This window comes from Phascolarctos cinereus, unplaced genomic scaffold, assembly GCF_003287225.1.
Source record: "Phascolarctos cinereus isolate Bilbo 61053 unplaced genomic scaffold, phaCin_HiC Scaffold_2;HRSCAF=192, whole genome shotgun sequence".
NCBI lineage: Eukaryota > Metazoa > Chordata > Mammalia > Diprotodontia > Phascolarctidae > Phascolarctos > Phascolarctos cinereus.
In genome coordinates, this window is record NW_027555625.1 from 315,158,447 (window position 1) to 315,173,723 (window position 15,277).

The window sequence follows — 15,277 nt, forward strand, 5'->3', positions numbered from 1 at the left end:
TGGTGATGGCACCAATCCTTGAACCCAGACCCCCTGACTGCCACTCTTTTTTACCCTAGCCCTCTCACGAGAGCTCCACAAATGAAGAAAAGCTAAATATGGGTCCAAGTCACAGAGAAGAAATATTTCTGTTCTGTAATAGCCCTGCTCAGGAAAAGGGAGGTAGGACTTACCTATATACACATTTTCAGTCTGGTTTCCTTTTTTAACCACCAACTTCAACTGACAAAGAAAAAAAGCAAAATTCAAAGCTGTCAGCTTTTAATTTCATAGTTCCTTGTGAGCAGTCTGATTCTCCTCCCAAACCTAAGCTTCCTAAATGTACCCCAGTATCTGGTAATCAAACATTTTGCATAAAACTGGTAACATTCATCATGGTCACCCCTCCCTCCAACCCCCCAAAGAATCCCAGAGTCGAAGAGCTGAAAGAGAGCTCAAAGACCATCTTGTCCAACCCAACCCTGCCCCAAGGCCCACCCTCACCACAACACTGCTCAGCAGGTGCCAGTGCTTGAAGCCCACCTGCGTTGAAGTCCTTTACTCTAATAACAAGTCAGGGATCTATGGGGAGTCCCATAAGTATTAGTGCAGTTGTAAGCTAGTGAAGCTTAAATTTGCTAAGCATTAAGACTTTGGGAACTTCCTATATTTTTTTCTATGACTGTTCTCAGGAAATATAATGCAGATTTGATCCTAATTACCTTCATTTTAAAAGATTAAATGACAAAAGTATGCATATTTCCAAAAGGTTCTTTTGGGGGGGAAGGAGGCGGAGAGGGAAGACTTACTTGTAAAAAAATACTGCCCACTTTCTGTAGTTCACTGCTCCCCAACGTCACTGTAACACAGAAGGAAAAATCAAGAGAATGAGATGTATCAAGAGACACTCCTGAAAGGTTTGGAAGTGTTTGAGAAGCTTTATCTACACATACATTTTATTGGGCAGCTTTTGGACGGCAGTTTTAGGAGTCAGGCACTCTTTTATGTGTCATTATTCCATTTTACAGGTGAGGAAAAGACTTGAGGAAGTGGAAGGCCTTTCCCACTGTCACTGAGGCTGCCTTATATAATTATGTCACACTGGCTTTCCACAGGACAGGCAGTAAACCAGTCACTGACCCAAGAGTTACTTGGAAGATCCAGATTCTACAGACCATCTAACTGATGGATCATCAGGACCAAGTGGAGAGAGCAAAATTAGAAGCTTGGCCATAAGGGAAAAACAGGTTACTAGCACCTAGAAGCTAGGGTTAGATATCATTTCATTGCTTAGGCAGGAGGGTCCCCACTGAATTAACACAAACACCCTTCTAAAAGGGGACAACATCTTCCCCATTTGAAGTTCCCTTTCTTTTTTTTTTTTTTTGTTGTTGTTATTTTAGGCAATGGGGTTAAGTGACTTGCCCAGGGTCACACAGCTAGTAAGTGTTACGTGTCTGAGGCCGGATTTGAACTCAGGTCCTCCTGAATCCAGGCCCGATGCTCTATCCACTGTGCCAGCTAGCTGCCCCAGAAGTTCCCTTTCTTCCACATACTTCCCCTCATCCCCACCCCCCCATTAATTTCAAACCTGGCTCAAGCTAGTTACCTCCAAATTTCCATTCCATATCTATAAGCTGGTTGATCATCAATGTCTGTCCTACTGCCCATCGTGCAAGTGTGGGAGATTTCTGTTTCCACTGCCAGAATAAAAACAAATTTAAAAAAATCACATGAAGAACAAAATCTTCTTTCTCCCATTTCCTCCATTTCCCAACTCCCTTCCCCCAATAAGAGATTCAATCCTAGGCAGTAGACATAAAGAGGCCTACATGCCCCTATCCAGAAAGGCAACAAGGAAGAGGAAGGAATTTAAATATCTTCTTTCTTTTCAACATAGCAATGGTGGCTGGTATAAAAATAATGAAATATCACTTATTAATTCTGAAATGTTTAAATCCGGCCCAAGGGAAAAAAAACCACGCACTAAAAGCATCACCCCAGTTATATGGTAATAATAAAAGCTCACAGTGATACAGCACTACAAAGCTCTCTCTTGACAACAACCCTACTGAGTAGTGCAAGTATTATTAACTCCCTTTTAATATACCCAGAGGTCAGAATATGGGCCTCAAAATAGGTCCCCCGACTTTAAACCCTGTACTTTTTTTCTTTTCTGAGGTATAGGGAATGCCCAATAAGGAAACTCCTTCTATCAAAGCGGATAGACATACAGTCTTAAGAGACTGAGGGATGGGGACAGAAGGGGAGAGACACTGGGGCTAAATGCCTTGCCAGGGGTCACACAGCCAGTCTTTTTATCAGGTGTGGGGCTTGAACCTAAGCCTTCTTAACTCCTGCATCCTGCCAGGCAGCCTTTCCCCAGCCCTCTTTTCTGTGACTCTGTGCTATCGAACGAAAACCATTAAGCCAAGAGAAGTTATCTGTGGTTGACTGTTTTCTCCAAATCAGTATTTTTCCTTTTATGAAGTAAAACATGAATACCCACATGAATGAGATCACAGATGCACTGGAGTATTGGAAATAAAACAAGAAATCTTAATTAATCCTGATTAAAAGGAATTGAGATACCTTCTCAGAAAAATAAGTGGCTTTCTCTTCACTGAGCCCTGAGGGAGAAAAGAATGAGGATTAGCATAATAAAAGGCACCAATCACTTAATATTTAGCAGAGGCAAATAAAGGGCCTACCCAGAGTAATGAAATCTGCTCTGACCTGCTCAGCAGTCATATTCTTCTTCAAGGCACCTAGGAAGCAGAAAGACAAATTTGTTTTAAACCTGAGAACAGTCAGCCTTTGCAGGATTAACAAGTGTCCTGGGCTGTGCAGGGGAGACCAAAGAAATAAAAGACTTAGACCCATATAAGGTTTAAAATCTAAAATGGAGAAAGGAAACAGGCAAGAATTAACAAGACAATCTGATTGAATATATTAAGCAATGTGCAACACATTGTGCTAGGCACTAGAGGATACAAAATCCGAGGATCCCAGGACTTGGCAACTGAAGGGATATAAAAGATCATTTGGTCTTTATTTTACAGAGAAGGAAACTAAGGCTCAGAGAAAGGAAGTAATTTGCCCAAGGGAACAAAGTAGCAAGTCCTGAATTAGAATGTAGGGCTAAGGATGAATTATGAGCCCACTGCATGAAAGCCCTGGGACAGATACAAAGGTAAAGTGACATAAATGGTCCTATACTGTGCCCTCAAAAGGCTTCTACTGTAACCAACAAGGGGATGAAGACAAAGGGTCTGGTATGGGGACTGACTATGTAGGGTACAGAACTGGGCTCTACATAAGTCAAGATTCTAGTTCTGGCTTGGCAAGCAATTTCTCTTCCCTGGACATCAGCTTCCTCCTCTGTCAAATGAGAGGGCTGAACAAAGATTCTGAAGTGGAAAAAGAGAAAACAGAAAGGACTAATATGGGTAATCAGGGAAGGTTTCCTAGAAGAGGTAAGAATCTACTTGTGTCCTCGAAGGATGCTTGTTATGAATATGTAGAAAAAAAGTATAGGAGTGGGAGGAGAGAAACCGCATCTAATAAAATTCAAGGCAAACTGGTTTACAGGGGAAAGCAAGAAAGATTTTACAAGACTTAAGTTTTATAGATTATACTGAGCTCCTAATCAACTTGTAAGAAATATCACCCCTTTCTTTGCAGATACTACTTGTTTAAAGATATCAGCTGGATGCCACAGGAATTAGATTTGTGGCTAAGCTGTCAACCCTCTGGCTAGCAGCAGCTTAAATTCTAAAGTTCCTTCCTATCGGGCTCAGCTAAGTCATGCCCCTGAAGCCCCTAGAGACCAGGCCCTGCTGAGTCCTCAGGCTTTGTTCTGGGGTCAGGACAAGAGGCTCCAAGTCTCTGAAGTGATGGTGGTTTGCGGTGGCGGGGGCGGGGACAACAAAGTGTTTATAAATGTCTGTACCTTCTCTAGGCTTTGGAGACCAACTTTTCAACCAAAATTCTACAGTAGAAAGTCACAAATAAATGCCTGGTGGCTTTGCCACTAGCCTCTTCCTAAACCTTGAGAAGAGGCTTAAAGAACAAGAAGTGAAGATATAACCTCTTATGGGCCCCAAACTGCCTCCTCCCTTTACTCCTCCAACACTCAGACATGTCTATGGACACTAACACCTGAAGAGAAACCATTTAAACAAAGAAAGGAAATCTTTCATCTCAGAAATCTGACAGGACAAGGAAGTCTAAAGAGGAAAAAGTCGAAATACCAGGAAGCACTATGTGCTTTTGGGCAGCCTGGGCAGGCTCAAAAGAGTCAGTCAACAGTCCCATCTAAACCCCCACCACACTAGATCCAGTGGGGCCACTCTAGAGGGCCCAAGGAATCTTTCATAATTCTTGAAATTTGCCTTTGCAGTATATTTATTAAAATGAACTTATAAAGTACTATGTGAGAAGCATTATGCTAAGTAAGCTCTAGGGACAACAAGAAGAAAAATAATACTGTCTTGGCTCTCAAGAAGATCACACTCTAAATCAGGAAGATAGGACATGTAGGGGAGTTCAGCTATGGAGCAAGGTCAAGGGCCCAAAGACCTAAGGGTATGGCTACAAGATGTCTGGAAAGGCCCAGATATCTTGAGGATACACTGGGGTATCTGTCTCATAAAAGCAGTCCACCACCACTGGAGAGGGGAGAATAAGCCTAAGGGTCTAAGTAGAGAGGGACGTCTGGGTTCCCTCCATAAAGGGTAAGGTGCATTGGCAGGAAGGTGGAGGGTGGGCAGGTAGTACATTCGTGATCCATTCACTGGACAAAGCTTGACTGAGCACTCACTGTATATACTGCACTATGCTGGAAGATACATACAGGTACACAAAGAAAATTCCTGCCCTCATGGAGCTAACAGTCTAGTAGGGGGTTAAGCTATGCACTCCTCCAAATAAGTACAATCACTAAACATGGCATTTCATTGGCAAAATGAGCTCCCAGGTTTGGAAACACTTTCTACTAATGCAGGTCAGTTTCTGATCTGGAACTCGGAGAGTTGTCTAGAGCACCAAGAAGGTAGTGACTTGCCCAGGGTCACAAAGCAAGGATGTGTCAGAGGCAGGACCTGAACCCAAGTCTTCCTAGTTCCCTCTTTATCCACTAGGCCACACCACCTCTAAGCTAGATAAACAGAACACAAACTAGATTACAATAAGTGCATGAGATTAAAATGGGAGTCAGAGGGAGAGATCTTTTAAGAGGACAAAGGCTGTCAGGGTTTGAAACCTCATTTGAATTTGAGCTAAATCTTTAAGGATCTAGAGGATCTTCTCTCAGGCTCCCTCCTGATGGGGCAGCACTGGGGAGAGCTTTGCTTGAGAAGGGCCTGGGCAAGAAAGGCCTGGTGTCTGACCAGGGCACGGAAGGTGGGAGGAGAGTTATGAGTAGGTTTGAGCTAGACGGTCACAGGCTTTGAGGCCAAGACTTTATCATTTTTGTTGTTTTTTTGTTTTTGTTATTTTTTAATCATGAACAATAGAAAAGGTTACTTCTCAGGCCCTCTCGCATTATAATTTGGAGAAAGCAGGTCCCTAGACTGAGCCATTGTAAAAAAAAAAATTTAGGGATCATCCTAGTCCTTGGTACTTTTACTCTCTGCTAAATCAATGAGTGCAGAAAACTTAATCTATGGTTCCTTTCTCAAAAAAGGGGCACTCAAGAAGATATTAAGCCTAGTGCAACACTCACAGTAATAGGTGGCTGACTTGAGTAAAACAGAAAGGAGAATGTGGGCCTCAGTTTGCTCATTTGTAAAATGAGGACAGAACTCTTAAGGTCCCTTCCAGTTTTAAAGTATTACCTTAAGTTCCCATGTAAGCACTAAGGATTATCAATCATTGAATCCCACCAGGGAGAAATAAGATTTTCTTTCCCTAAACACAGTTCTGGATCTTAGAGTGCTGGGCCTGGAGTCAGGAAATCTGAGTTCAAATCAAGCCTCAGACATTAGCTATGTGACCCTGGGCCAAGTTACTCAACAACTCTGTCTACCTCAATTATAAAATGGGAATAATAATAGCATCCTTCCCAGGGTGGCTGTGAGGATCAAATAAGATCATGCTTGTAAAGTGCTCAGAACAGTGCCTGGCACATAGATGAGGCTTAATATAAGCTTGTTTCCTTCCTTCTTAGCCAGTTTTGTTTGTTTGTTTGTTTTTGTTTTGTTTTGTTTTTGCTTTTTTTGGTGAGGCAATCGGGTTAAGTGACTTGCCCAGGGTCACACAGGTAAGTAAGTGTCAAGTGTCTGAGGTCATATTTGAACTCAGGACCTCCTGACTCCAAGGCCAGAGCTCTATTCACAGCGCCACCTGGCTGCCCTTCTTCTTGGACAGTTTCGCAGGATGCTACAAGAACACTGGCCCAGGAATCAAGACAGGTGGGTTAAGTTCCAGCTCTGATACTAACTTGCTGCATGATCTTGGGCCCAAGTGACCTGTTGGAGCCTCAGTTTCCACATCTTTGATACAGGGCCAGTAGTACTTGTCCCACCACTCCCATTAGGCTGTGGGAGATGAGTTAACAGAAGAGACTGCTAACATGAGCCATTACTAAAAAGCCCCAGAGCCTTGTTTTTCAAAGGCAAGGCAATTTTGGTTAGAACACCTGGTACCAGTGTGAGGGTCTAGAGAGAAACTAAGGTAAGAGTAAAGATTCTGCTTTTGTTAAAATTTGTTGGAAAGTTAGCAAATATTGTTCCTCAGGCCATCAATCTGCACAATCTTGTTTGGTGTAGCAAGGGAAGAAGGATGCCAAAATGAGGCCATTGTGAAAAAACTCCAGAGGAGGAAGGGAGAAAGAAAGAAGACCCAGAGTTTCAAGAATTCAATCAATATGTACTAAAAAGCCTGTTTAGTGATACCACACAGTTTAGTATCTACTCAAGCCTCTCAGAACCCTTGTTTCCCTTCTAGGTTCAGCCACAGGGCCGCTTCCTTTTTAAGGCCTTCCCTAATTTCACCAGCTGAACCAGGAGACCCTTTATAATCATTTTGCATTTACTTATCTTTGTACAGGTTGTTTCCCCCATCAACCCCACCCCCAGGCCAACATAAGCTCCTTGAGGTCAGGTGCCCATTTCTATTTTGGTCTTTGCTTCTCAGCTCCTAGGACGGTCCCAGACACAGCCTGGGCACCTATTAACTGCTGGGTGAAGTAAAAAACACGATTGAATGTGCCTGGCCCTTTTTGTACACTTGGCTAAGACTTTCCCTTGAAAACGAAAAGGCGTGTAACCCCTGAGTCAATGTTGGGGAGTGAGTTTTAGAAAGAACTGCTTTTGAAAAGTTGTTGATATAATGTATATAATCTCTCAAGTAGAATGCGAACCCTTTTTTACATTTTTTTTGGTCTTTGAATACCTCACCCCAAATAATGCCTAGCACACAGTAGGTACTAATAACTCTGCTAAATGAATATCTTACTTCCTAAAGCTTCCTGCAGCAGTAGAGATCTCTACAATGGCAGTCTCAACTCCAAGGACCCTCATCAAACCCTTACTGAATGGCTAATAATAGTGATAAAAGGTTCCCAGTGGTACAAATATAACTCATCCCTATTTAATACAGGAACAGAATGTGTAAGTGACCTGCCCAATGTTACACAGCTGATGTTCTTTCTATAGGATATGGACTAAGAGTTAAGGATATAAAGAGGTATAAGACTGGATATAGAACTTTATCTAGCTGGAAAGAAAAGATAAATTATAAAAATTATAATTATATTATATAATATATAATAATAATAATATAATTGTATTTTTATATATTAATAAAATTATAATTATAAAAAAGATAAATTATTAAAAAACCAAAAATAATAGGCCATGTTTTCTTCTGTGGAACAGTAGAAAAAAGTGTGGGCTATTACAGTAGTCTAGGCAAGAGGTGGGGAGGGTCTGAACTCTCACAGTGGCTTCATGAGGGGAGAAGAGTCAAGTGTGAAATGTATTATAGAGTTAAAATCAACAGGACTTGGGAACCAATTAGATGACAGGGAGTGGGGAAAAGAAAGGGTTGGGGCAGCTAGGTGGTGCAATAGATACAGCACTGGCCCTGAAGTCAGGAGGACCTGAATTCAAATCCGGCCTCAGACCAAACACTTGACACTTACTAGCTGTGTGATCCTGGGCAAGTCACTTAACCCCAACTGCCTAAAATAAATAAATAAAATGTTTAAATTAACGAAAAGAAAAGAAAAGGTCGGGTCAAAAATTGTATCTGAGATTATGAGGCTGTGTCCTAGAAGGACAATGATGCCTTCAAAAGAAAAGAGGGAAATTTCAAAGGGGCAGAGGGATTTGGAGAGAAAAGTAATCATTTCTATTTTAGACACGTTAAGTTTGAGGTACATCTATCTGGATTTGTCTAGGGTGCTATAAATGCAGAAGTCCAGATTAGGTGTGTAACTCCGGGAGTCATGTGCATAAGAGGTAAGTGATAACTGAAGAAATGAAACTAGATGAGGTCAACCAGGGAATCTAGAAAAAGATGACGACTCTGGAAAAAGCCATGGTAGACACCCACACTAAGGGAGTGGGAAATGAAGAAGCAAAGGAGACTGAGAAGGAATGGTCAGACAAGTAGTAGGAGAACTAGGAGACAACAGTGTCACAGAAGCCTGAGAGTTTGAACTTGATCCTGTATGGTGGTAGTTCTCAAAGGACCTTTGGAAGTCACCCAGACCCTTTCAGAGGGTCAGTGAAGTCAAAAGTACTTTATAATACTAATTTTAATTTCTAATGCAGTAAATATTAATTTATATAACCCACATAAATAAAAGATCTTGGTGGGAGGGGAGGGGGAGTCCTCGATAATTTTTAAGAGTATAAAGCGGTCCTGAGATCAAAAGGTTTGAGAAATGCTGCTCTAAGAGAACAGGAAGCCACTGAAAAGTTTCTAAACAGGGGAGTAACATGATAAAAGCAATGTTTTAGGATAATTAATGAGGTATCTGTATATAGGAAGGACTAGAAAGGGAAAAACTGGTGGTGGGAAACCAATAATGGGTTTTTCCTGCCTACTTTACCTACTACAATAGGTCAGGTCTCCTCTGTGCTAAAAACCCTTCACTTGACCTTGGTATGCACCTCAACCTATTGTCCTAGTTCTCTTCCCCCTTACTCACTGCTTCCATTTCTTCATTAGCTCCTCATTCTTCAATTCTTTGCCACACTGCTTTGAACCCCAGGATTATTAAAAATTATCCTCCCCAAAGTGGCCAACACTGTATCACCAAAGCCAATGGCCTCTTTCCAATCCTCCTCTTCTTTGAGCCTTTAGCAGCACGTGACACTACTAGAAACTAACTCCCTTCTGGGATACTTTTTCTCCTCTCTTGGATTCTGTGACACCAGATTCTCCCCAAGATTTCCTCTTATATCTAACTGCTCCTATGGCCTACTTATCTTCTCTCTCCCCAAAGGAAAATTCTGTCTTAACTCTGTTTTTTTCTTCTCTTTTTATTTTTTCTTCCTGGGTGACCTTATCTACTCCCTATGGTTTCAACGATTACCCCCTATGAAGATGAATTTCTTTTTTTTTTTGTTTGTTTGTTTTTTGGAAGTAATAGGGGTTAAGTGAGTTGCCCATGGTCACACAATTAGTGTCTGAGGCTGGATTTGAACTCGGGTCCTTCTGACCCAAAGGCCAGTGCTCTATCCACTCCACCACCTAGCTGCCCTTTGAGGGTGAATTTCAAATCTACATCTCTAACCCTAACCCTTCTCATAAGCATTACACTCAAATTTCCAACTGACTGCTGGAGACCTATACTTTGATATCCTCCTAGTACTTCTTACTCAACATGTCTAAAACAGAAGTTATCTTCTTTCCCCCAAAATCTGCTCCTCCTCATCTTGATGTTCATATGTATCCTAACAGCATCACACTCCTATTAGGCAACCAAGCACCAAATCCTCAAGTTATTACCGTTAATACCTAATCATTCCTTATGTTTCACATCTAATTAGCTGCCAAGTCTTCCTTATTTTATCTGCGCCTTGCCTCTTTTCTGGTTGTCTTCAGACTGCTCCCCTCTGGGTGCAGCCTCTTGGCTGGGCAGGTCACTCAACTTCGTGCACCAGGCCAACTCCTCTCCACAGCCCCACTCTTGACTGCCAGACTCTCCTGAAACTACAGCAGACTCTTTTCTCAGTTACAGGGACATCACTCCTCAGAGCTGCTTCTAATTTTTGACTCTTTTGACTCCCTGGGCCTGCTCCTTGCTGACTGCAGTTTCACCTACTGGGCAACTAGCTCTGCTATAAAGTGCCATGTCTGAAGGAAGAGTGAGGAAGAGGAAAAAAGAGAAATCTCTCTACCACTGCCCTTGGGTAGAGATGTAAGGAAAAAAAGGGTGATCAACCCCCACTCAAGAGCTAGGTTCTTCCTCCATAGCTAGCTCTCCTCTAGACCGCCATGAGTCACAATCCTTATACATACATCCTGCCCAGACTATCTCGAGGGCTAGCAAGCTGTCGTTTTAAAGTCCAGCTAATGGTAAGCTACCCTTTTAATTTCATCAAGGAACAACTCCCTGACACTTCATAAAGGAGAGCAAAATGACAATCCTTCTTTGCACAATGTTCAAGACATTAATTAATACCCTGTCCTTGTTACCTGACTGTTCTGTGATTTCATCAACTGGGGGGTGAGGGGGTAGAGAACGAACAACCTTGGTTGATCAAAGGTATCTGGACCAACTCCCTCCCCACACACACACTTATAATCTGTTTTGTATTATAGTTACTTGTATCTGTCTCACCTCCGCTGTCAGATTGTGAGCTCCTTCAGAGAAGGAACTAGGTCTCATCTCAGGGGCTCCTTGAGCACTTAAGACTGTCCTTACTGAGCAAAGTTGCCCATTGTTTGGTGAATGTCAAGATCGTTGCAGCAAAACAGACATGATTAAGAATCTGGCCTGGGGTAGTTGCAGGGGGGATAGAAAAGAAGAGACTCACAAAGGAAGATATTATGAAGGAAGAACTGATAGGACTTGTTAACCTCTTGAGGGAAGGGAGAATCAAGAGTTAAAATTAAGTCCTTTTTTTTTTTAAAGCTTAGGTGACTAATAGAAAAAGTAAAGCCAGGTTTTGGGGGGAAAAAATAGGAGAATGAAAGAATAATAACCTGGACCCAGTAAGAATGCCGGTGAAAAGAAGTAACACAAATTAAGGAAAGGAAAGAAAGGCTAGAAATGATAATACTTGAATCTGTTCAAGTCAAGGATGTTCCCACCTCTACATAAAAACCTGAGAAAATGCCAGTCTCAGACTCAGATGAATGCATAGCTAGCCTTCTCTCTCTCACAACAATGAACATTTTATTTGACATGTTAGCTTTACTTTGATGAGACAGAAGGCTAAACTGTGAAGACCCTGTAATTGTGCTTTCTCCCAACATTTCTTAAGTGCTGACAGTATATAGGGTACTGTACTCAGGGTTATGTGATTTCTACTTAGATATGACAGGAACTCTGCCTTCATGAAGTCATAGTCTAACAGGGAGAGAAGAAACAAAACACAGAAAACTATAATCCACAAAATTACATGATAAAGTAAATGCATACAATATACTCTGTGAGGCCTAAGGAAAAAGGCTGTTACCAATAACTGGGGGTGGGGGGACAGAAGGGAGAAGAGAAGGAATCTTTTTTGGAGAAGGCATTTCAGTTGTGATTTAGTGAAATAATAGAAATCCACCAGTGAGAAAAAAGGAGAATATTTAGGGCATAAGGAACAATGAAAATAAAGGCACAGAAGTGGGAGATGAAAAGGCAGGTCTTGGTTTAGCTGAGCTAACAGGTCTGCAGAGCCCCTGAATGAAGACAATATGATTAGAAAGGTAGGGAGAGAGCTCCCTAGCTCCCCAGGAGTGTGACAACAGAAGCCACTCAAGATTTCTGAGCAGAGGTCTGACAGGTACTCCTTCTGAGAGTGACTCAGTACTCCTACTTCGATGCTAACAGAGCTCCTTGAGGGCAGGGGCCGGTTTACTCTTTGTCTTTGTATCCCCAGGGCCTATCACAATGCCTAGCATAGAAGAGGCACTTAATAAATGCTTGCTGATTGAGTGAATGCCTAAGTGTATAGTCCTCCCGCACAAAAGGATTAGCTATGAATGTCATTAACAAATCTTGACTAATAAACAAACACATATCTGTCATCTAGTAGGGATGGAGGGGCACTGTCCTGCTCCTCTTCTCCTCATTCAATTCACTTCACCTCAACCAGTGTTTACTGAGCCCCAGCCACGGAGTAACCAAAACAACTGCTGGTCTCAAGAAGCGTCCAGTTTCTTAGGGAAACAAGACAGACACCTGTGAAACAGGTAGCAAAAGAAAGACTAGATGATTAAATGGTGAAACAGTACAGGTTAGTATGGACAGAAGTAGAAAGAACCATTCGTTCAGCAAACATTTATTAAGTACCTATTTATTCTGTGCTAGGTGCTAGGGATGGACAAAAATATAAAGAATCCTGGTCTGGAGGCAGCGAGGTGGTGCAGTGGATGGAGGTCTGGCCTTGGAGTCAGGAGGACCTGAGTTCAAATCCAGCCTCAGACACTTGACACTTACTAGCTGTGTGACCCTGGGCAAGTCACTTAAGCCCACTGCCTAACCAAAAAAAAAAAAAGAATCCCAGCCTGGGAGGCGAGAGATCCCTGTCTACATTAACTCACAGAGTAACTCTGGGCAATTTCTTTCACTCTTTGAGCCTCATTTTCCTCTACCTTAAAAAGGAGGCGGTTGGACTTAAGGTCTTTTTCAAGCTTGGGAATTCTACAACTGGCTGGAGACCAGGAAGGCAGTCAGAGAGCTCTCCTCAGAGCTAAACCGACTGTGGTACAGAAATATGACAGCATATTACTGTGTCAGGAACTATGAGTATCAAGAATTCAGAGAAGCACGGGTAAGTTTACAAACTGAAGTAAAGGGCAGAGCCTAGAAAGTAATATACACAATGACAATGATGGAATGGGAGAGAACAACAAAACCCCCAGAGCCAAACACTGGCTAACTGTAAAAATCAGGGTGGGTTTCAAAGAGATGATGTACCTCCTCCTTTACTTCTCTGCAGAGGTGGGGTACTACAGGTGTGAGATACCGCAGAGACTGGCAGACTTGGTTGATGTCAATTTTTAAAAACTCTTTCTTTTTAAATTGCATGAATGATGATGCCAAGATGGCAGAGTCTCAAGGAAGAAGTACAGCTAAGCTCCACACACAACTAGGTAAGGAAATACATTTCATGCAACAGGAAAACAGGAAGGAAAAGGGAGAAAGAAGAAGGAGGAAACAAACTCTAACTAAAAATATACAATACTATCTGTAGTGATTCTTTTTGCGGTTGCAAAAAATTGAAAACTAAGGGGATGCCCAAAAATTGGGGAATGTTCCTCACATGACATTCCATCTCATCTCCTTGTCTTTGCCCTGGCTGTTCCCTTCTCACCTCCACCACTTAGAAGCCCTGGCTTACCCTCAAGACTTCACTCAAAAGCCACGTCCACAGGAGGCCTTTCAGTGTCTCTCTAAAGCTACCTTCTCAGCGGCAGCTAGGTGGCACAGTGGAGTCAGGAGGACCTATGTTCAAATCCAATTTCAGATACTTGACACTTACTAGCTATGTGACCCTGGACAAGTCACTTAACCCCAACTGCCTCACCAAAAAAAAAAAAAAGGAAAAAAGAAAAGAAAACTACCCTCTCCTGACCCTATATGAATGTCATATGTACCGATTTATATACGTCTCTTTCATTAAAATGTAAGTTCCTTGAGGAAGAGAAACCATTTTTGCTTTTTCTTTGTAAGATCTCATCCTGGGCCTTCCCACCCTCAGCTCCCCAAGCACTTAACACATTGCAGGGCACACAATCAGCCCTTAATAAATGCATACTGACTGAATGTCTGACAGAGTATTTGTTTTATAAATGAAGGCTGAGGGGGAGAAGTCATTACTAATGGTGTGGAACTCAAATCAGAGAAGTACTATGTGAGTTGGGCTTTAAAGACTGGGGGGGGGGGAAACTAGGTGGATAGAGCAGCCCTGGAGTCAGGAGGACCTGAATTCAAATCCAACCTTAGACACTTGACATTAACTAGGTGCGTGACCCAGGGCAAGTCACTTTACCCCAACTGCCTAGCCAAAAAAAAAAAAAAGACTAGGTGGGCATTTAACAGACAAAGGAGAAAGGGAAAGAAAGAGAAAGTACCCTAAAAAGGGAACACTCTGAGTAAGGGCACAGGAGGAGAAGTCCAAAGAACATATCCAGGGAAAAGACTCCAACGTGGCAAGAGCAGAGAGTATAAAGAGGGAAGTAAGATGAGATACAGGTGAAAAAGTAGCATGGCACCCGGAGTCTGTGAGGCCAGCAAAGGAGTCTGAACTCATGTACTAGGAATAGAGACCTGCACCATTAAAGAGTCAGAGCTCACACATTCAGAGCTAGAAGAGACCTCAGAGGTGCCTATTCCAACACCCCTGTCATAGAGGAAGAAAAGAGATCCAGAGAGGTAAGTGGCTCACTCACAGGTAAGGTTAGAGCCAGGACTGAAGTCCAGGGTGTCAACTTCAGGGCCCTTCTCCCCGCACCACACTCTCCTCACATGTGATGGGGCCAGATCTAAGCCCAAGGAAGATAAATTAGCAACGGGTAATGGATGGATGAAAGGATAGAGCTGGGAAACTCCACCTCAAGGCAATTTTAATAGTCCAGGTGGGTGAGATCTGTCCTGGGAGCAGGGAGGGGTGCATGAGAAGACCTATAAGAGGGCAGATATAAAAGACATGGCATCCACAGAATCAGCAAGACTTAGAGGCCAGCACTTAGGGAATGGCTGAACAAATGATGGCGTGAAATGTAATACCAATGTACCATAAGAATGGAAGAAAAGGATAGTTTCAAAGAAACCTGGAAATACTGTATGAATGAGTGAACCAAACAAAGCCAGTGGAACAATTCATACAATGACAACAACATTGTAATGACAAATAATTCTGAAAGGCTTAAGAACTCTCATCAATACAATGACTAACCACAATTCAAGAGGACCAATGAGAAAGCATGTTACCAACTTCTTAACAGAGAAGGGATGGATTCAAGATGAAGAATGAGAAATACAGTTTTTTGGATACAGCCAATACAAGAATTTGTTTTGTTTGACTGTGAGTGTTTGTTATGAGCGTTTTTATTCTTTTTTAATCAACTGGAGAATAGGGAAGGTAAGAAGAAGAGAAAATAAATATGTCATTCAAAAAAAATT

The 15,277-nt window shown here is 42.2% G+C and overlaps 1 protein-coding gene across 3 annotated transcripts in view; it reads right to left on the bottom strand.

Moving 5' to 3' along the window:
* COMMD7 (COMM domain containing 7) overlaps positions 1 to 15,277 on the bottom strand; it is a 38,492-nt gene that overhangs the window by 14,271 nt on the left and 8,944 nt on the right. For all 3 annotated transcript variants that reach the window (XM_078150206.1, XM_020990736.2, XM_020990735.2), the window contains exons 4-8: positions 2,691 to 2,747; positions 2,572 to 2,609; positions 1,589 to 1,679; positions 789 to 838; positions 174 to 222 (exon numbers count right to left, since the gene is read on the bottom strand). In XM_078150206.1, coding sequence (XP_078006332.1) covers positions 174 to 222; positions 789 to 838; positions 1,589 to 1,679; positions 2,572 to 2,609; positions 2,691 to 2,747 — 285 coding nt within the window. The remainder of the gene's footprint in view (positions 1 to 173; positions 223 to 788; positions 839 to 1,588; positions 1,680 to 2,571; positions 2,610 to 2,690; positions 2,748 to 15,277) is intronic.